This window comes from Dasypus novemcinctus, chromosome X (genome assembly GCF_030445035.2).
Source record: "Dasypus novemcinctus isolate mDasNov1 chromosome X, mDasNov1.1.hap2, whole genome shotgun sequence".
In the NCBI taxonomy this organism is placed as follows: domain Eukaryota; kingdom Metazoa; phylum Chordata; class Mammalia; order Cingulata; family Dasypodidae; genus Dasypus; species Dasypus novemcinctus.
This window is the reverse complement of record NC_080704.1, coordinates 184,428,369-184,449,960: the sequence shown is the minus strand read 5'-3', so window position 1 is coordinate 184,449,960 and position 21,592 is coordinate 184,428,369. Positions and strand designations below refer to the sequence as shown.

Below are 21,592 nucleotides of genomic sequence, written 5' to 3'. Positions count from 1 at the left end.
AGACACACACAGAGAGACAGAGAGAGAGAATAACTTAAAACTTGTCTGCCCATCAGCAGGAAATAGATAAAAAGGAATATTGGTTCAGCCATACTGTGTGTTGAGAATTGACAAGGAGAAATGCAAATGAGACCATGAGTTGCTGATACATGAGATAAAGCAATCCATAATTCTTTCTTATGTGTGTGAGAAAGATAAGTGTATAGAAGAAAACATATAGTGGGGTAGGTACCAGAATACTAAAGTGATTCTCTCTAGAGGGTGTGATTATGGGTGATTTAAAACAATTTTATACATTTAAATTTTGTCTGAATATTTTTTATGATATTATGATATTTCATAATCAGATAAAAAGCAACCTACAGAATGGTAGAAAATATTTGAAAACAATGTAACCAAGAAAAGTTTAACATCCAGAATATATAAAGAATTACTACATCTGAACAATAAAAAGACAATCCCAATATAAAAAATGGCAAAGGACTTGAACAGACATTCTTCCCCACAAAGGTATACAAATGGTCAAGAAGGACATGAAAAGATGCCTAACATCATTAGCCATTAGGGAAATGCAAATTAAAAACACAATGGGATGCCATACTTCACATCCACTCAGTTTGCTACTATTTTAAAAAATGGAAAACAACAAATACTGGAGACGATGCAGAGAAATAGGAATCACCATACGTTGTTGGTGGGAATATAAAATGGTGCCACTGCTGTGGAAACCAGTTTGATAGTTCCTCAGAAAGCTAAGTATAGAATCAGCATATGATCCAGTAATTCCACTTCTAGGTATACACCCAAAATCAAAAGCAGGGTCTCAAAGAGATATTCATCAATATTCATAACACTCTGATAATATCTGATGTTCATAGCAGCATTATTCACATTAGCCCAAAGGTAGAAACTACCCAAGTGTCCATCAACCAATGGATACGCAAAATGTGGTAGATACACATAATGGAATATTATTCAGTTGTAAAATGGAATGAAGTTCTAATACATGTGAAAACATGGATGAACCTTGAAGACGTTATGTTGAGTGAAATAAACCAGACTCAAAAGGACAAATACTGTATGATCTCCCTTAAATAGAAATAATTAGACTATGCAAATTCATACATTAGAGGTCACCAGAGACAGGGGAGAGGTTTCGGAATGAGGAGGTAACAGATAATTGGTCCAAAGTTTCTGTTTGGGGTGATGACAAGTTTTGGTAATGGATGGGAGTGATGGTAGTACAACATTGTAAATGTAATTAATACCTCTGAATTGTATACTTGAAAGTGGATAAAATGATTAATTTTAGGTTGTATATATGTATCAGAATAGAACTGTACACACAGAGAGAACCCTAGTGTAAACTATGGACTATAGTTATCAATGTAATTATAATAATAATGATTCATCGATTGTAATAAAGGCACCACACTAATGCAAATTGTTAATAATAGGGAAAATTGGGTGTGTGGGGGGATAGATGGGAAATTTGTACTTTCTGCCTGATTTTTCTGAATTCCTACAACTTTTCTGATTAATTTAAAAAAAGAAAAAGTTTACCGAGTATGAACTACATGATGTAAAATTGGATTTATAGAGTGAAAAATAAGAAGGCTGTATGCAAACATTTTAACAGTGGTTTTCTCTGGGTGGTGGGATTGTAAATGATTATTTCCAAAATTCCTACAATGGGAGTATATTATTTTTATAACCAGAACATTATATATACGTATGTGGAATTCATGGGCTGAGTGGTGGGGAATGGAATTAGAAAGGTAGGAAGGAGCTGGGGTCACAGAGATGAACGAGACAGACATCCTTGCCTTCTTGGAGCTGACCATCTGAAAGGAGACATGTGAGTGCACAAGGGAAATGCTGAGTAGTGCCAAATGCTCTAAAGAGAAGAAACCAGTAAAGGAGGGGCTAACTCGCCAAGTCTGAGAAGCCTTCTCTAAAGGGGTGACTTTAGAGCAAAACTCTAAAGGAAAAGTTGGAGGGAAGAGGGCCTCACCCGCCCTCTCTCTCACCACTCTTCCCTTGTGATCTAGGGGGCTCCTGCCAGGGCCCCATGTGCCTGGTTCCATAGGGAGACTGAACCAGTGGTCTCAGATGACACAGGAAAGCAGCTTGATAGCTGCAGCAGGACCCTGAGGTGGAGAGGGGACAAGGAAGATAGTGCCATGCCTCACTGGAACCAAGGATGACAGACAGCTCCACGGCAGTGTCCATAAGACAGGAAGGCAGATGAGACAGAGCTACACTGCTGGGAGGCTTCCAGAGCATCCCGAGACTTGAGTCAGACTGCAGGTGAACCTGGCTTCTTCTTGCCCTTCAAATGTGCCAAAGGCACTCTTGCCTCAGGCCTTTGCACTTGCTGTTTCCTTCAAGAATTCTCCTCCCTCAATTATCTGCACAGCCATCTCCATCACCTCCTATAAATGCTGCTCAAAAGTGACCTTCTCAGAAAGGCCTTCCCTGACCAGCCAACTTAGAACGACGACAATTCCTTACCCCCAGCACACTTCACCATCTCTGAAATCAGGATGTAACGAATGGCATTGTACAACACTGCCAGACAGGCAGCGATCACAACACCTGTGCAAATATCAAAAGTGCCAACATCAAAACTTGTAGGTAAGAAACCCCTGAGACTAGTGGAACTGAGGGCCCCGATGACAAAGGGGGAGGGAGTGGAGGAAGGATGAAGGGGCGGTTAGTCATATGTGATTAGCTGCATTCCCTGAGCAGGCAGTCCCCCAAACCCTGAAGCTCTCTCAAGGGCCCAAAGGCTTAATAATAATAACAATAACAACAACAACAACAACAACAATAACAGAAAGATCTACTTTTAAAGAGAAGCCAATTCACCACCATCTTGATGGCACAGGGGACAATGTTGTATGGGAAAACAGAGCCATCCAAGACTCTGGGTCAAAAAGTGGCTCTGAATGTGGGCATATTTGGAGTTCACTTCAACCAATTTGTTTTGCTCATATTTCCTTTTTTATGTGAGCACAAGAGAGATCTAAGATAAAACCCACTGTCTGATTAAGTCTAAAAGTGCTCTTTCAGTAAGTTTAAAATATAAAAATTATATGTGACAAACTTGTTATCGGAAGCATTTCCTGTCTGTGGCAGTTCCTGTAATAATGGTATGTCATGTAACTGATGTCATCTTAGATTCGATGAAATACAATATGCATCAAGCTTATTTATTCATGTCACTGTGACACCCATGCTTTGTTCATGCTGTATCCTCAACATCTAGAACACACCCGGTACTTGGTGTTCAAATTTTGAAGGAAGCAAATTCCAGGTAGAGGGACCACTGTGGCTTGAGCAGTAGCATAGGAAGCGCTGTCCCCACTCTCACCCCTCTCTACTGTTTATATTAGGCAGGGCTTTCTAGAGAAACAGAAGTGACAGGAGAATATATATGTATATGTAAATGTTAAGGGATTTATTAAAGAAATCGGCTTGTGCAACTGAGGGGATTGGCAAGTTCAAATTCTGTATGCTGGAAACTTGATGAAGGTGACGTTTAATTTTCTGGGAGAAGCTGGCCGGCTAAAGTAGAGATAGAAATTCTTTCTGATTGCTGAAATCCTCAATTCTTTCTTTAAGACTCACAACTGATTGGATTAGGAGACTCCCCTAGTTGCTGAAGGCAATCTCCCAGGGATGGTAGCACAACATTGTGACTGGTGTGCTTGGGAGTGGCTGAGATTGGAAAGTTTATGTTGTATGTATGTTCCCACAATTTAAAAGAGAGAGAGAGAGAGTGATTAAAGAAACATTGACAAATGCAATACATGATCCTGGATGGGATCTAATAATGGAGTCTAAAAGATTCAAATAGACATTGTTGGTGGAGCTGGTGTTTCTGCGTGATGGAAATGGACTCAGAGGGAATCTCTTTTCACAAGACTTGCATGCTACTTTATTGGAATTGTAGTTGGTGCTGAGTTTAAGATATATGTAGGGGATTTGAATCTCTGGACTGATAATATGACACCCAGGCCCAGAGCCTCAACAGACTTCAGCTCCTACACTTTGACTTATTGGACTTACTCCACTCAGCTAACATGGAGTTGAAGAAGGTCAACCACCACAACATGGAGCCTAGAGTGTCTACAACTAGAAGCGGGAAGAGTGCATCCAGTACCCATGTGGAATCTAAGCCCTCACTTGACATAGGTGTGCAATGGACACAACCAATCCAATGTCCACAGAGGAAATGTGAAATGGGTGTGGGAACGGTAGCCATGGGGGCTGCTGGGTGTGGGGAACGGGAGGAAGAGATGAGATGTGGAGGCGTTTTCGGGACGTGGAGTTGTCCTGGATAGTGCTTCACGGACAATTACGGGACACTGTAGATCCCCCCAGGGCCCACTGGATGGAACGTGAGAGAGTCTGGGCTATGATGTGGACCATTGACTATGGGGTGCAGTGATGCTCAGAGATGAACTTACCAGGTGCAATGGATGTATCACGATGATGGGAGAGAGTGTTGCTGTGGGGGGAGTGGGGGGCGGGGGCGGTGGGGTTGAATGGGACCTCATATATTTTTTTAAATGTAATTAAAAAATAATAATAATAAATAAATATTAAAAAAAAATAAAAGAACAAAAAAATAAAATAAAAGAAATGAAAAAAAAACAAAAACAAATAGACATTGTTGGGATGTAAGAAAAAAATTGGAATATGGATTGTAAATTTTCTATCAATGTTAATGTTCTTGAATTTGATAACTGCACTGCTTAAGGTGGTTATGTAACGGGATATCCTTGTCTTTAGGAAATTTACTTAGAGGTCTTATGTGTTCAAAAAGTATGATGCAAACGTTGTTGGGTAGATACAATTAAAAATCAAAATGTTCGCCCAACCTAGAAAATATCTTCACAAAGGTAGAAGAGAAAGAAAAAAAGTTTTACTTTTTAATAAGCATTAAACCAGAATGTGATGCATCATAGGCAGTCCTCCAAGAAAGAAAGAGAGCTAATCCTTTTTATGTGGCTAAGGGGATACCACTCATTCTCAACATATTAGGTTTACAATTTGAAGCCGGGAACCCTTGGAAGTTATGCTACTGTCTTCCAAGAAAACTAGGAAATGTAATCTTCCTTGACTACAACAAAGAAATGGCTTCTTTCCTTGAGCAGACATTCTTGAGTGGTGAAATTTGCATGAGGCTTATCTAACCTTGGAAGTAAAGATTTAAGACACTTTTCAAAGGGGGCAGAGCAAAAACGCAGACGTTTTTCTTAAGTAAATGAAAAGAGAGGTGGGAGAGAGGAGGAAGTCTCTTCCCTCAAGTTCAACAGAGAGAATGAAATCCTTTCTTATTATTTTAAATTTGTATTTGCCTTAACAGATGTAACCTGCTCTTAAATATTTAGGATAAAAACCTGATCGATAGATAAACAGATCGGTGGGTAGATAGATAGAATGATACACAGCAAATGTGGCAAAATGTTAAAACTGGTAGATCTGGGTACCTGGGGAGGGAGAAGCATATTGGAATTCTCTGTTTAGGTTTTGTATTATTTTTGCAATTGTCCAATAAGTTTGAAATTATTTCGAAATAGAAAGTTTAAGGGGAAAAAAAGAGCATCCCAGATGATTCCTGTGCATCTGTCTCTGAGAAATGCTGGTTTAGAGATTCCTCAACTCCCAGTCAGAACAAGTGGCCAAAGAGACAGTGATTGCCCGGGGAAAGGGAGAGAATTACAACACCAGGACAAAGGTGGCAGGGACCCTTCAAACCCCAGCAAGTGAGGGAACTTCTTCCTCCTTCTGGAATGACTAGTTTCCAATCTGGAGCAGTTCCCCCAGCTGATCCAAAGCTCCCAGAGCCCTGGCTCCTCTGAGACTGGGCCATGTGGTGCGGGCCTCCTCAGCACCTCAGATAGGCTTCTGAGAGGTGGAAGCTGCTCTGACACTCCCAGCCCTGCAGCCTCAGGGTCAACGGCCTGTCTTCTGGGTCCTGTTTCCCTTGCCACTCCTTGTGAAAAGGGCAGCAGAGCTTCCTGGGAGCATCCTAAATCCAGGGAGAGGTGAGGGTACAGTCTCACCCCATAAGGGGCTGTAGACTTCCAAGCTGGGGCTGGCCCTTGGGATAAAAGAAACCATTTCAGTAGCACCCACCAAAGCAGGCCCTTAGTGGCTACCACTGATTGAGACCCCAAGGTGCCAGGTTCTGTGCATAATCTCATTCAGTCCTGGCAATGATGTTTGGAAGCAAGCTTTTCTCCCACCATTTTTCATAAGAGAAAACTGAGGTTGAGAGGGGTGAGGTCACTTGCCACAGGCACATGGTTCACAAGTAGAGGCTGCCATGTGAGTCTAAGGAGCCCCAATCCAGAGCCTGTGCCCTTAGTTGGGAGTGGTATGAGGAACAGAGATGGCTAAGGTCAAGGATGGGTGGACATCTGAGTTGACAGGCTGTTGGTGTGAAGAGAAGCAAGACGAAGTGAGGGGAAGGCAGGGGTGCTGAGTATGATTTCAACAGCGAAGGTGAGGAGTTGGGGTAGGAGCAGGGGAGGGGCCTGGCTCCAGGAGGCATGATACGCCCTATGGGCTGAGTGGGGTTATGGATAGCATTGGGATGAGGCTCAGGCTTAAGCTAACAGACCAGATGGGTCATTGTCAAGGAGGGCTGGGGGGCAGAGTGGGGCTGGAAGTGAGGGCCAGGGGATGGGGGAGGGCTCAATCAAGTTTCATCATTGATCTTCATCTATTCCCCAGGTTTTGAGGAATGGATGAGAATCAAGGCTGGTGTAAGTAGCAGGTCTGGGGTCAGGCCCTGGAAAGAGGTGGAGGTCAGTGCTAGGGTTGGGGTGAGAGATGTTGGGAGAGTGGGAGGCTACATACCGCCACCATGAACTAGGGATAGATGAGAATCTTGCAGACTGGGAGGCTCCAGTGTGGGATTAGAACCAGACAATCTCTTACCCCCTGCTAGGCACTCTCTGACATCCCCAGCACCTGTCATAGTGCCTGGCACACAGTGGGTGTTCAAATGAATGTTCAAGGGAAAAGCTAAAGGAAGAATTAATAGGCCGTGATATGGGTTGGGGCTCTTACTGGCAGGTAGGCTCAGGGGTGGGGAAATTTCCAGGATAAGTGAAGTTGAAGGAGGGATGAGGCCCTGGGAAGAGGTGAAGCTCAGGTATGGAGTGCTCCTTGGGTTCATGACAAGTCCCTAGAATGGAGTGAGGGTTGGGAAGGAGATAAGACTTCAAGGGGTTAAACCAAACATTCTTGGGAATTCCAGTATCCACAGAGATGACTCAATTCCCTGGTCTCTCAGTCCCTTGACTCGTGCTCCAGCAGTGTGCATGTCCTCCTTCCTACAGCAGCCACTTAGCCCTGTGGTCCTATCTATAGGCCCCAACAACCATGCCAACAATTGTTTGACTACCACTGAGACTCTCAAACCATCGACTCTACAGTGTTCTTCCCTGTCTTCCACCAACCCCTCTCCTCTCCTGCCTATGTCCCCACCTCCCTCCTTACCTAGCCTAAAATCCATGGTTGTTCATCCTAATTCCTCCTGTGAATATACACTCAATGCCTGGGTCCCTCCCTCATTCTTTATACTCATCTGACCAAGCCACAACCCTGGGTAAATCCAATTCCAACTAGTCCAGGTCTGCCCAGATGCAGGTGAGCATGGCTGCAGAAGAACAGTCATGTGACTCAATGCACTCTGAATAATAAGCCCTTAATGCACCTTCAGAGTACATGGATCCCCCCCTCCATGTGTCCACACATGCATGGCCCCATTTTCTCTGCCTCAAAAGAGTCATCCTCTGTTTCCAATTCCTTACCTCCCACTCTAGCTTGAACCCACTCTGATCTGCCTTTTGTTTCCCCACCTCTCCCCTGAAATTGCTCTTGGAAGGTCACCAATGACCTCCACATTGCTAAACACAATGGTCAATTCTTTGTCCTCATCTAACTTGTCCAGTCAGCAAGATGCAAAATAATTGCTCACTCCCTCCTTAATATGCTTCTTGGCTCCGCATTCCGCTGGCTTCCTTCCCACCTCACCCACTACTGCTTCCCTGTCTTTCTGTGGACTCCTTCTCATCTACCCCACCTCTAAATGTAGGCATGCCAAGGACTTAACTCTGGAGCTGCTTTGCTTTACACTCACTCCCTTGTTGGTTTCATCCAGTCTCATGACATTTTACATGACTAAATGTTACTTATTCTCCAATTATAGCTGGAGCCCTGATATGGCTCCTGGACCCTAGACTCCTATATCCAACCTGCTCCATTTGCTGTCTTGCTCATTTCTGTGGATGGCCCTCCATCCTCCTGTTCTTTACACAAAAACCTGAGAGTTTTCCCTGACTCTTCTCTTCCTGCCACCTGTCAATTCAAATCTGTCATAAAACTCTAATGGCTCCACCATCCAAATCACTCCAGAGCCTGTCTTCTCCTCACCATCTCCACTGTCATTGCCTTGGTTTAAGCCACTAGCACTGTTTATCTGGGTTATTCTGATAGCCCCCAAATCATACCCCTGCTTCCAACTTCACCCCCTTCAATCTATTCTCCTAAAGCAGCCAGACTGATCATTTCTATTAAAATGCAAATCTGATCATGGTGTTCCTTGACTCAGAACCTTCAAATGTCTTTGCGTATCACTTGGATAGGTCTCCAAAGTTCTTTCCACAGCTGGCAAAGCCCTGCAGGACCTCTGCCCAATTCAGTCTTGACTGCTCTGGCCTCACCTTCCTCTCTTGCCCTCGCCTGCTCCACTGCAGCACACTGGCTTCCTGGTTGACCTGTGCCTATGTTAGGCAGGGACGTTTCTGAACTGAGTCATACCTGCAACAGGTCTTTGCTCAGATGTCATCTTCTCAGTGGGCCTTTCCCTGAGCACCTTACTGGAAACTTTCTCACCCTGGAGCTCCTTCCCCACTTCCTTTTTCTCCATCCACCATCTGTCCCTTTGACTTATTTGCTTTTTTGTCTAATCTCCAAGAGGGAGGAGCTTTTGTTTGTTGTGTTTATGTCTATAAACCTGGGTCCTAGAACAGTGCTTGGCACATAGCAATACTGTGTAGCTCTTGATTAATTGGTTAATGAATGTTCAGAGATAGTGGGAGGCTATTCTGGAGTCAGGATCTCTGTTGAGTTATGGCTGAGGGATGGGGTGAGGTTTAGAGAGGACACAAGGGTGTGGAGGTGCAGGAGACATCAGAAAAGGGTTGGGTCTGGGAAGGGATGACTGAGCCTCTGGAACTGAAGGAGTCTTAGAGAGGACCCTTGTCTCAACCAGAGGGCAAGGTTCAGGGGTGGGGCTAAGAAGAGGAAATGCGGAGGCAGGTGATGGGGTTGTGAAGTTGAGGGATGAGAAAATGAGGTCCCCTTGTTCAAAAATGCTGATGATTCAAAACAGCAACAGCAGAGCATTAAAGCAAGTCCATGGAACTTTGTGTGTGATGGTGCAAGTCCCTGCCCATGAAGCCAGGCAGCCCTACTTAATGGGGAGGGAGCAGAGGGCAGAGGTGCCATTGTTGAAGGGGGTGATATTGTGGCAGTAAGGCCTCTCCTCCTCAGCTGTACCTGGATCCAGTGAGTGCCTCTGCAGCTTCTGTCCTGGATGCTGGCGACAGGTCAATAGACAATGCTTTTGGCCACAAGACCACAGGGGGCTGAGTATGAACCAACAGGTACAACACAGCTGGATGCAGGCAAAAACGATGTGTATGAAACTCACACTTAAGCACCAGGCACACAAGGCATGACACTTGACATGTTTATCCTCACAACAAGCTTTGGAGGCAGGTCCGATTATCTTCATTGCCACTTGACAGAGGAAATGGACATGCAGAGAGGATAAGTGACTTGCTAATACATGGGAGTGCCAAGAGCTGAAGCAGGTGACATCCTTCAGGCTGCTGCTCTTTCTTAGCCCTGGCCCTCCCTCACCATCCAGAGGCCCACGCAGTTACAGAGCCGCCATCTGAAGTACTAGGAGAAATAAGTACCAGTGCACCCAGCAGGCAGTGGGAGGAGAGGCATCCGGACAGAGGAGGCCCTAGAAGTACACACTGGTGTTGCTGCAGTCAGAGGCTCAGCGGGGAAGAAGGGGGGAAGCACACACCCAAATGAGTACCTGTCCAACAAGTGTGCCCAGTCATGTGGGGTGGTGGGGAAGATCAGCATGGAAAAGGTCCGGGACTGAGACTGAGGAAATAAGTTGCTGGGGAGGAAAGTGACCCTGCAGCATTTGGCCAAGCCCAAGCCTAGGGCTGGCTTCCCCAACAAGGATGGCCCAGGCTCCCTCCCCCTGGATTGGGCTTTCCTCTAAAAGGAGGGACTTGGAGAAGGGGGAGAGAATGGAAGGGTTTGCGCCAAAGGGGAAAGGGGAGGGGAGAGGGCAGGGCAGGGCGTGCCGAGGGGGCATTCAGCCTTGACCCTGGCTGCTGTGTGCCCACCCAGGAAGCTGGAAAGGAAGGAGGCCCCGCCGCGGTGGAGAGCCCCGGACTCACAGGGCAGGTTGGCGTTTTACAGCCTGGGGTGGGCATGGGGATCGTTCCGGGGACGCCTTCTCAGGTTTATCCCGCCCAAAGCCACCACATGGTGGGAAGGCACCAACCCGAGTGGTTGACTCGGCTCTAGAGGCGCAGAGTGCGGAATGAACCCCCAAATTCCAACAGGGCGCGCCGGACTCGTCCCCTGAGGCTTTCCCGGACCTTTCTCTGAGCAGTCGTGTGGTCCTTCCCGGACCTGCGACTAGCGTTCCCTCCCTCCAGGCTGACCTGAGGGACCCCCCACAAATGCTCCTTGCAGGCCGAGAAGATTCCCTTCTCTCCCCACGCTGCGCCTCGCGGTTCTTTTTGTTAGTCCATTCCCTCCTTCATCTCGTCGCAGCCACGTGAGGAAGGCGGCATTCTCCCATTTCTCAGATTTGCCAGGAGAGAAGCCGGCGTCCCGGGGAGGGGCGGGGGCAGGTAAGTGACGAAGCCAAGGTCACCAGGGCATTGATAGAACGCGGCCTCGACCGCAAGAGCCCTGGCGAGGCGGGCCCAGGCTGCCGGCCCGCACACCTGTCTTCTCGGCAGGCACTGGGCAATGCGGGCCGGAATGGCAGGTGAGCAGGCTGGTGAGGGAGTGTGGCGTGGGGCACGGGCCAAGGGGTGACGGAAAACCCGGCCGAGCCGGGACGCGAGGCGCGCGGGCTTCGGCTGGCCCAGCCTGCTGCCGCGCCTGATGTCCCAAAGGCCGGGGCCAGGGCCCGGTGGGCACAGCGCAGGTGGCCGTGGGCCCCCTATCGCCGCGGGCCGGCGGATCCGGTCCCGCCCCTGGCGCCCGGGCGGGGCAGGGGCGGTGCCGGGGATTGGGGGCGCGGGGGGCGCGCGAGGTTGGGTGCGCGCCGCCAGGCCTCCCAGCCTCACCCGGCTAGGTCCGCGCGACTCCCGCACGCTCCCTCCGCGAGGCCCTGAGGCCGGGTGCGACGATCGCGGCCTGGCCAGAGGGGCGCGGCGGGCGTGGCGCTCGAGGGTGGCGCGCGGGGCGCGGGGGGCGGGCAGCGGCGCAGCCCCCAGAGGCGAGCGGGACCGGGGGAGCCGAGGTAACGGCAGGGCCGTCCACTGCAATTGGTGGGACCCCCGGCGCACTAGGGCCCAGGCGGGGCGACCAAAGGGCCGCGGGGCGGGGCAGGGCCGGGCGGGGGGCTTGGCCGGCGGGGAGCAGGTGGGCGGGGACAGGGGCCCTGCGGGGAGAGCGCTGCGAGGTGGCGGGCTGCGTGCGCAAGCGGGGCGGCCGCCTCCAGGGCCCGGAGAACGGTGAGGCAGTTTGGGTAGGGCGCGCAGCCCCGAGGGCACGGCTCCGCGGTCAGGGCTGCCGAACTGGGTGCAGGACACCATGTGGGGCGGGATCTGGACGCTCAGCCGGGCGACGGCTTGGGAGGGGGGTGTCTTGAGCAGACCTGTGAGAAGTGTGTGGCTGGATCAGAAGCTGCCAGGGTGCGGGTGGCAGGCGACGGTGGGCGTGGACAGGCACTTTTCGGGCTGGCATGAGTCGCAGGGGACGGGGCCCCAGAGTTTGAGTTTGCGCATAATTTGAGAGTTGCCGTGTCACGGATGACATGGGTTGATGAGTCATGAGATTTGAAGATCGCAGATGCCTTTGCTGGCGACCCGTTCTGAGAGATGGAAATAAAAACGGCTAGGATTGGGAGGTGTGGTTTGGAGACCATGTCTTGGGGGCACCAGGCGCCTCGGCGAGGGAGTTCGGGAGGCATCCCAGAGAGCTGGGATTCTGAAGCTTCGGCCTGGGGTGGGGTTAAGGCAGGCCTTTGTGGTGGCCAGTTCCCTGCCTTCCTTCCTTTCCAGGCTGTCAGGATTCAGCTGTGTTCCTGTCGCGGAGCCCGCATGCTTCCTCCCCGTTGCCATAGTAACGGCCTATTGATGGTGTATTTATAGGGGAAGAAGCAGGCTTAAGTTTGGGGGAGGGAGGGAGAGGAAACCCATGGCAGCAGCAGAATGGCTAATGCAGGGGGTGAGGCCACGTGAGCTGTTTTGGGAGTCCCTGGCTTGTTTGAAGCTTGCAAGTGAACTAATGACTTTTGCAGGTGTCAGGATAACAGGCAGGGCTGTGCTACGTGTGAGTGTGTTTGGGACAATAGGCGGCTATCTGTAAGCTGTTACGTAATTTTTCCACATAAAAAAATTAAAAGAAAAAACAATGCAATACCCTACCATAATTAATGAAACACAGGTTTCTCTCTCTTGCCTTATTAGTAAGGCCATCACCCATTCTTTGCAAACATTGACACAGAACCTCCAATTTTCTTCCATCAACAACTGGCTTTTAGGTGTGCCATGTACTAGGGGGACCTCTGAGATCCTGCAGGGAAGGAGAGTTTTGAGGTGATGGTCCATCTTTGTCTTCACACCTTTTCTCACAGCAGGTCCATCTGCTGACAAACTCTCAATGTTGATAGTTTTTGGTGTAATTGCTGTGAAGTGTGGAAGAGAATAGCCCCCGGGCATGGTGCTTCCACAGGCGGATTTTACCTTTACTCCTTTACTATTTTCCCTTTAATTTTTTTATTTTAAAATTTTATTTTGAAATAATTTACAACTTTCAGGGCTGTTGACAAAAATCATGCACCCTCCCTCTCCCAGAGAACACCAACACTTCCAACATGTCTTTCCTTTCGTTTTATATTTAGTTATGATTTGTATCCTACTGGCTGGCCCAAAGGATCAGAAGGCACATTATCAAATGTACAGTAAGACTTGAAAAACATAGAAAACTCTATGCCCGTTGGCAGGAGAGAAGCACATGTGCGGAAGAGTGGGGGCCCCCAGTGTGTGCGTGCAGGTCAGTGTTGGTGCTGCACTTCCAGTCAGCCTAGGCACAAAGGGGTCATGTGCCTGTGGAGCGGAGAAGTGGGGTGGTTCCACCCCTGCATGAGTGTGAGTTGGGGGGCCAGAGGTGTGCTGCAGCTGTGGTTTCCACTCCGGTCAAGGTAATGCTTCTCAGTTCCGACCGTTTAAATAAACGCATTGCCCTGTGCAGCAGTGTTTCTTAATGCAAAGAAAGGAGAGGGGTCTGGGTTCAGAATGCTCCAAGTGCCTCGCCACCTTGCCTGGAGAATAAATCCAAGCAAAGCAGGTCATCTGGGTCTGTCTGGCCCTGGTGGATCTGGCTGGGTGTAAGGACGTGGCTGGGTGATGCATGAAAGGATTGGGAGGCTCCTGTGGTAGCCCACCTTCCCAGCTGGTGGCTGTGGCTGGTTGAAGCTTTGCATCATAAACCTGTGCTGTTTGGTATCTAGGAGTGTGCTCATCATGGGAGGTATCTGGGAATTGCCATTGTGACCAAAAGTAGTGTCACACATCTGTCTCTGACAATTTGTGTGACTTTGCCTTAGTCCCTGTCTCTTTGGACGTCGTTTCCTTGTCTGTCTGTGGTCTTCTCCAACTCTAAAGCACAAAGATTCCTCAAAATGTCTCTTGGGGGAAGCAAGGAAGGAGGCCCCCGGGGAGGAGTCAGTCTTCAGGTCCTCTAGACTCCTGGAGTCCATTTTTTGGAAAATGCCTGGCAAGTGTGCTTTCGACTCTGCTGGGCCTCAGGGGCCCCGTCAAGCAAGAGCTTGGGAAAGAACAGGAAACGGCAGAGCTGTGAGTGGCTACGAGTATGCAGGATGGGGTGATGGCCTTCCAGAAGAGCTGTTTGACCTTTGACCAGGCCGGGGGGTGGGGTCCCATACTGGGACCAAGTGGATACCCTGTGGGGTTGTGGGTGTGATTTCACCACAACTCTGCTCTTCTTCACCAGGAAAGTGAGACGCTGGACCTGAGCGAGGATGATGGCAGGTGAGTGCTTCCGGCCCAGTGCTGCTGCACAGCCACACCTCAGGGCTCAAGGCAAAGGTGTGTGTCTGTCTTCCAAGCCCTGCCCCGATTTCCTGAGGGGCTGCTTTCCCCTCTCCCCTTTTTGGTTCTCTTCTTATAGAGACACTGACATGGCAGGCCCTGGGGCCAGTGGAAGGGTGCCTGCCTGCCTGCCTGTAGACCCCTACCTGCCATCAGCCTGGGCATTGAGGGGGTTGGTTGACATGAAAACTAAGCAGATACCAGGGACCAATGTTGCCTGTCCTTTCATTGTCTTGGGTCTCAGCTCAGGCTCTCGGGGTGCATGGCTTCTCCCTTTGGAATCAGTAGACTACCAAGCAATGACAGCTTTGCAGGAGCGGGTCTGTGCCCAGTCTGCAAAGGCTCAGTCTTTCCAAAGAGACCCCAGTACCCCCTGCCCAGAGGAACTCTCAGGTTCCGTCCACCCAGTCCCCTGAGCTGCCCCAACCTGGATTTACAGCTGTCTGTGATGCCAGGTCACCTGGTAGAGTCTTAAAAGATTAACTGGCCTTGGTCCCCCAAGCATCAAAGGGGAGTCAAGTTTTCAAGATAAGGGCTCTGTTTCTCTTTACAAAGCAATGCAGATAACACTGGGTGCTTACACCTTGATGACTAACTAGTCCAAATCATCATTCTTTCTTAATCCGCTCTTGTATACACCATGAACCCCCATCTCCCTCAGTTCCTATTTCCTGCCATATGAGCAGAGGCCTGAAACTTGTTGGGTGAATGGTATTCAGGAGAGTGATATGGTGGCGTCATAGAAAGTCAGCCTCAGCACTCTGTCCTTCTCAGGAGGACGGCCCTGTCTGGCGTGGTCTGATGCCTGGTGCCTCGCCCCTTCCCCTTGCTTGCCTTGTTCCCCCCTGCCATTGTGTCACAGCCCCTGGGCTCGCCTGGTCTGCAGCAGATCCTGGGTGCGTCCCCATTCCGGGCCTCAGTGCAGCTCTCTCTTCAGTGTTTCTCGAGGCCAAGAATGCCCACTCGGTCCTGAAAAGGTTTCCTCGTGCCAATGAGTTCCTGGAGGAGCTGCGGCAGGGCACCATCGAGCGCGAGTGCATGGAGGAGATCTGCAGCTACGAGGAGGTCAAGGAGGTGTTTGAGGACAAAGAGCAGACGGCACGTACTTCCCCGGGGCTAGGCTTGGAGTGCAAGGGCAGGCCTTAGAAGCTTAGGCAAATCGAAGAAGTCAGGTGTCCCCAGAGCTCCATTCACCTGCCTCCCAGGGTCCTTCTCCCTCAAGATCTTTGCCTTTGTCCTCTTTGATAGCTCTGGAAGACAGCCGGGTGAGCAAGGGCTGGGCAGCAGCCACTGGCCTGGCAGAACAGGCATAAGTGATGCTCCTCCTCCTTCCACAGATGGAGTTCTGGAAGGGATACCCGAACGCTGTCTACTCAGTGCGAGACCCTGCGCAGAGCTCGGATGCCGTGTACGTGGCAGTGCCCCTTCTGGGGGTGGCGTTGCTGATTGTCATTGCCTTGTTCGTCATCTGGAGGTGCCAGCTGCAGAAGGCCACACGCCATCACCCCTCTTATGCTCAGAACCGGTACCTAGCTAGTCGTACTGGGCACAGCCTCCCCCGTGTCATGGTGTACCGGGGCACTGTGCACAGCCAGGGGGAGTCCTCTGGGCACCGGGAGACAGGGAGCAACCCGCAGGTGGTGCTGGGATCCAGTCGGGGAGGCAGAACCACGGTCCGGCTTGAGAGCACCCTCTACCTCCCTGAGCTCTCTCTCTCCAGACTGTCCAGTGCCACCCCGCCCCCCTCTTACGAGGAGGTGACTGCCCCCCAGGAAAGCGGCAGTGAGGAGGTGAGCATCTCTTACAGTGACCCGCCCCCAAAGTATGAGGAGATAGTGGCTGTCAACCCTGGCTCAGATAAGTAGCCTCCTTCAGGTGTCTCCAGTTTTCTTTAAAACAATTTTGAGACTGTGCCACCACACAAGAGCCTTAGCCTCCTTGTTGCCAAATAACTCCCTAATCGTGGTTTTTTGGGAAGTCAGTTGTCAGAGACAGAGTGGGGAGGGATGGGGGTAGGGACCATGCCTAGTCAGGGCCCCCTGGGAAGTGCCACCACTCTTTCTGAAGCCCTCCTCCTCCCCACCATCCTGTACCCCAGGACCCTACTGCCAGGGACTGGCTTCTCTTATGCCAAAGGAATGGCTTCATTGAGTGGGGCCTCGAGGCTGGCTGGAGACCTGTGTGTGTCTGGACCCAGAGGCCACAGAGATTGAGGAGAGAAGCCAGCCCTTCAGCATCCCTTCTCCTCAACGAGGACAAGGATTGAGAAGGAAAAAAGTAGTACTAGATACATAAGAGATAAACCCAATAAAACACAACAATAGATATTATGCCATTCACCGGGGGTCAAGGAAAAACACACAGCTCGATGACAGTCCCTCACCCCAATACCTACTCACACACTCTTAACCAGGTTAAAAAGAACATCTAGAACATCCTGGGTGGAGAATGGGGTGTGTGGGGGGTGAGAGAGCAGGCATCACATGTAGAGCCACCTCCTCTTGATAGAATGAGTTCTCCCCATGGTGGAGGGCTCTGGGGCCAAGACTGGGCTCAAACCAGAGGGTTGTTGGCTTTAGCACAGCTGGCCCAAGGGTCTGGAGTTATTGCTCTACCCTTTGCTGTCCTTGACGGCACAACTGACAAGACAGACACACTTGTTTGCTATCTGGTGAGGCTTAAGGGTACAGTCTGGGGCAGAAAGCTGAGCCTTTGTCTTGGTGAAATTGGCCCTTGAATTGATTAAACCCACACGTTTTGGCCCCCTCAGGACTATGTTCACTGCCTTTGAACTTTCCATGCACCGCTGTGTTGAACTTAAACTTCAGATTGCTGATTTCTTGGTAATGATGGTGCCCATCTGGGGAGAAGTCCCTAAACTGTCCCTTTTTTCTGATTTCTTTATGGGGGAGGTAGGGGAAGCCATGGTCCGTCCAGGGTTTGCTCTGCTCTTGCCAGGTGCTGGACTGTTTTCAGTAACCCCTCTTCATGTCCTAGGAGCTGTCAATCTCTCCATTTCAGGGAGGCCTGGGACAGCAGTGCAGCAGAGGTGACTTGCCCTTTTAACTAACTGTCAGTGACACAGTGACACTGTCGACATCACCTCCCCTGTCCCCCATTGCCATCCTCCTGACCTCAACACCAAACCATTTTTTTCCTCTGTGGTGCTTTAAAAAAAATGTAGCAAATTCTTGTGGGGCCCAAAAGAATGCAGAACCCAGGTCTGTTGGCAAGCACAGCAGTTTAAAGCACATTGAGTGTACGAGCGTCTTTCTGTCTAAAGAGCTCTCTGAGGCCGGCATGGCGGCTCGCTCTTCGAATGCAGCCCTGGCTCAAGGCCACCGCTGGCTCCAGGAAGCCCCTCACTGCTGGGGACCTGCTTCTCCCTCCTTTCCCCTACCTCACAGGCCCAATGGAGGCTGGCTGAGCCAATGCCTACGGAGTGCTGAGACTACCAAGGGAACTGGGGAGGTTTGCCCATAAAGGATGATTCTTCTAGAAATGTGTAGGTTATAGAGAATGTCTTCGCTGAGGCCCTCATAGGCCTCTGAGGGCGCTTGGGGGTGCCAAGTGGACAATGTCAAGTTTCAGCCTAGGGAGTTCATCTCCAGCTGATTGACCCAGAGGTCCTGACTAGGGGGCATTCTACCGTCCCTTCCTTCTGGGAGCATGTGAGAAGACACCACCATATGTCTCCTCCCCGGTTAGCCGAGTTGCCAGGTATAGGCCCTATTGGCCAAGGAACACCTGCTGCCTTTGGCATCTGCAGAGCGCTTGGGGCTGGGTAGAAATGGGAGAGGGCAGGTCCCATCCTGGAGGTCCTGGCACAGCCCTCGGGGCAGCTGGGGCCTCGTGGTCTCCGGCTCAGGTTGCTGACAGCTGTTCCTCTAATGGGACTGATGCCGCAGTTTTTGGAACATTGGGAGAACTTGCAAATGGTAGAAAACGACTGTACTCCTTGTGGTGCCCATTTGTGTTTTAAGAATGCTCTGTACATATCTTTTAAGTGTCTTCGTATGGACATTGATTTGATACAATGTTAGCACTTAAATAGCCGCAGTTTTGCTCTTTGGGGGCTTTTGTGTTGTATGCGTGTATATCTGTAAGCACGTCTGCACGCTGCCTTTTCTCACATGCTTATCTGAAACAATAGCCAGGGAACGGCTACATTTGTGCCAGGAGAGATCTGGCCTGAAGGGAGGACCCTGTGCAAGGAAAGCCAAGATCAGCTGTGGGAGCCCCCCCAAGTTGCCCGGTGTTCCTCCACCCCTGTGGACAGCAGCAACTGAAGGAAATCTGGGATTTCCTTTCCTTTCTTTTTTTTTTGGTCGAAAGATGTGTGACCGTCGAGTGGGGGAATGTTGAGGCTAGTTATTTACATAGTTTTCTTTAAAGAATAGGCTTTAAAATACTCCGTGAAATAAATATAACTGTCACTCATTTTAAACCAAAAACTTGTTAACACTTTTTCAAACAAGAATCGCAACCATGTATGTATGCCCCTTGCCCTCTCCCCATCACCTTGGGTTTCAAAATGAAAAGCACAGGTGCCCCATAAGGCCACCTCTTCTACTTGGACTCCCACTGCCGTCCACTTAACTTCCTTAGGGTGCTTCAGAACATGAAAAGTGGGAATTGGCCCGGTTTGTTGGACACCCATGTTGGACACTCACGCTCAAGATTGCGATGGGAAGCTCAGCTGGAAAGTCACTGGACTAGGCTGCTTTCCAGCCTGAGGAGCACCGAAGCTCGGCGGCAGCATCAAGCCGGCTGAGGAACAAATACATCCTCCCCACTGGACTCGGCTAATACTGCTCAGTGTAATTACCTAATTGCAAAGTACTGTAATCAGACTGCCTGCAACTACAGTCAAACCATGCGAATTTGAAGCCCTCTAATTCAGAACAGAGTAAATCACAACACGAGATGATTCACAGTGTCTCTGCAAGTCTTGCTGAGTGAAAATATTTGAACTATTTTTCCCTTTCACAAATTTTCAGGGTCTTATGTGTAAGAGGAATCCAGTTGAATGAGTACCTTTCTTTTTTTTTCCCAATAAAAGGCTCAAAATATTAAGGATCTCTTCACGGTGCCTTCAGCTTTGGGGTTCGGCAATTTCGTATTGCAACCTTTCCCTCTTCTTCATTTTCCCGACAGATCACACACTTTATGAAATAAAGTAATACAGCTGTGTCTCTTCCTAAATATTCTGTAAAGCCGACATTTCACAAGCAGACTGACCTCTCCTATCACTGGCCCTCAAAGACTCAGAGGTGGAGAGGCATTCCTTTCACAGGCCTGTGGGCTGTGAATCTCTAGCAAGCATTCCTCTGACAAAGATCTACAAACAGCAACACCCTCTTGGGCTCAAAAGCCTCAACAATTGTTTCCCTGTACTGCTATCAGTGCCTGCCCTTCTCCCACCCGCCCCCGAACCTGAGCATTAGCTAGTGCAGTCATTCAGAATCGGGCAAATCCGCAGCTGCTTTGCCCCCAGATCGCTCTCCCGTTGCAGATGCCACTTTCCCAGGCCCGAACGCACCTGCTCTTTCACTCTTGTTACTGTGAACTTGTGATGTGGAAAACCTGATGTGTGCCACTGAGCTTATAGAAATGGTTACTGTGAAATGGATGAACTTTTGTACCCCTTTTGACTGTGCTTGTCTTCACGTGTCGGCCCGTTGTTAGGTGGGAAATCCGTACATTGAATAATTTGTCGGACTTTCACTAGAGCCTGGGACAACAGACTCATTTCCGATTTCTCTCTCTCTCTTTAAAACTGTTGAGTTTAGCTGTTAAATTTTGTCTCTTTCTGTAAAGGAAAATGATTAATAATAAAGTGCAAATGGCATTCACTCACTGTCCTGCCCCATCCCTCGGGGATCACTGCATGACTGGTTGGGGACCAAACTGGTTTCTCCGGACAGTAGATAAGGAAACAGCTCAAACCAGTTTGAGGCAGGAAGCAGAGATGTCCTGGGTCCCAAGGTTTGTCCCCAAGCTGTGTAAGGTGATCTCTCCTCCCATCCCCCTATCACAAATCATGTCAGCAACTTCTGTCACTTGATCTGAGTCCTAGTTACTGACAGAGGGGTCTGTTGTTTGGAGTTGGGGGAAGGGAGGGAGGGAGAATTTTTTCTGTGTTGTATGTAGAGGGGACACAACACACAGGTTTTGCCCTGGCTCAGTTTCCTGAATTCTGGGGAGGGTGATGATACCCCAGCCTCCCTATGGTCTCAGCCCCAGAGGACTTTCCGCTGCTGGCAGAGCGAGATATAGCCACAGGAAGCCACTGGCACGATGAGAGCATTCCAGCCTTTCATAGGAAAAGCCCCAACAGCGAGGAGACAATGGAACTGCCGATTGGGGCCTCCCTAGAGGATTGAATGTGGGGCTTAAAAGCTGAGAGTGGCAGCCAGAAGTCTTGAGTTTCACTCCCGTTCCAGACTGGCTTGAGTGAATCCCACCTTCGGGGGTGGGGGGCACCTCACAGATGGGCTCAGGTTCTGAACATGGTTTTTGAACTTACACTGTTTTTCCCCGAGTCCAGTGTTCTGGGCAGCGGCTTGGGGTCCCAGACTGGCACACACAAGGAAGCGGATGCATGAGGGAGGCCACAGGCTTTTTTTTTCTTTAAGGTTTCTTTTGATTTTTTTTCTTTATTTTATTTTAAATGTTACTTAAAAAAAATGAGGTCCCCATATACTCCCTACCCTCCCTCACCCCACTCCTCCCACATCAACAACCTCTTTCATCATCGTGGCACATTCATTGCATTTGGTGAATACATTTTGGAGCACTGCTGCACCACATGAATAGTGGTTTACTTTGTAGTTTACACTCTCCCCCAGTCCACCCAGTGGGCCATGGCAGGATATACAATGTCCAGCATCTCTCCCTGCAGCACCACCCAGGACAACTCCAAATCTTGAACATGCCCCCACATCATATCTCTTCTTCCCTCTCCCTACCCTCAGCAGCTGCTGTGACCACTTTATCCACATCAGTGCTACAGTTTCTTCCATTACTAATCACAATAGTTCCGTAGTAGAATATCGGTAAGTGCACTGTAATCCATACTCTATTCCTCCATCCTGTAGACCCTGGGATGGTTATGTCCAGTCCACCTCCACATCAAGATGGGGCTTAGTTTGTGTTCCTGAGTGTGATGGAGTTGGACT

At 49.6% G+C, this 21,592-nt stretch overlaps 1 protein-coding gene across 3 annotated transcripts; it reads left to right on the top strand.

Annotated features, from left to right (window-relative positions):
* Nucleotides 1-11,389: 11,389 nt before the first annotated feature.
* On the top strand, nt 11,390-20,266 carry PRRG3 (proline rich and Gla domain 3). Of its 3 annotated transcripts, none has more exons than XM_058291045.1 (4): nt 11,390-11,474; nt 14,314-14,351; nt 15,349-15,509; nt 15,749-20,266. In XM_058291045.1, exons 2-4 carry the CDS (start codon nt 14,342-14,344, stop codon nt 16,274-16,276), a joined length of 699 nt encoding a protein of 232 aa, XP_058147028.1. In that variant the 5' UTR covers nt 11,390-11,474; nt 14,314-14,341; the 3' UTR covers nt 16,277-20,266. The 3 variants fall into 3 exon arrangements, with proteins under 3 accessions (XP_058147028.1, XP_058147029.1, XP_058147030.1); XM_058291046.2 differs by lacking the exon at nt 11,390-11,474 and adding an exon at nt 11,523-11,596; XM_058291047.2 differs by lacking the exon at nt 11,390-11,474 and adding an exon at nt 11,715-11,810.
* The last annotated feature ends 1,326 nt before the right edge of the window (nt 20,267-21,592 follow it).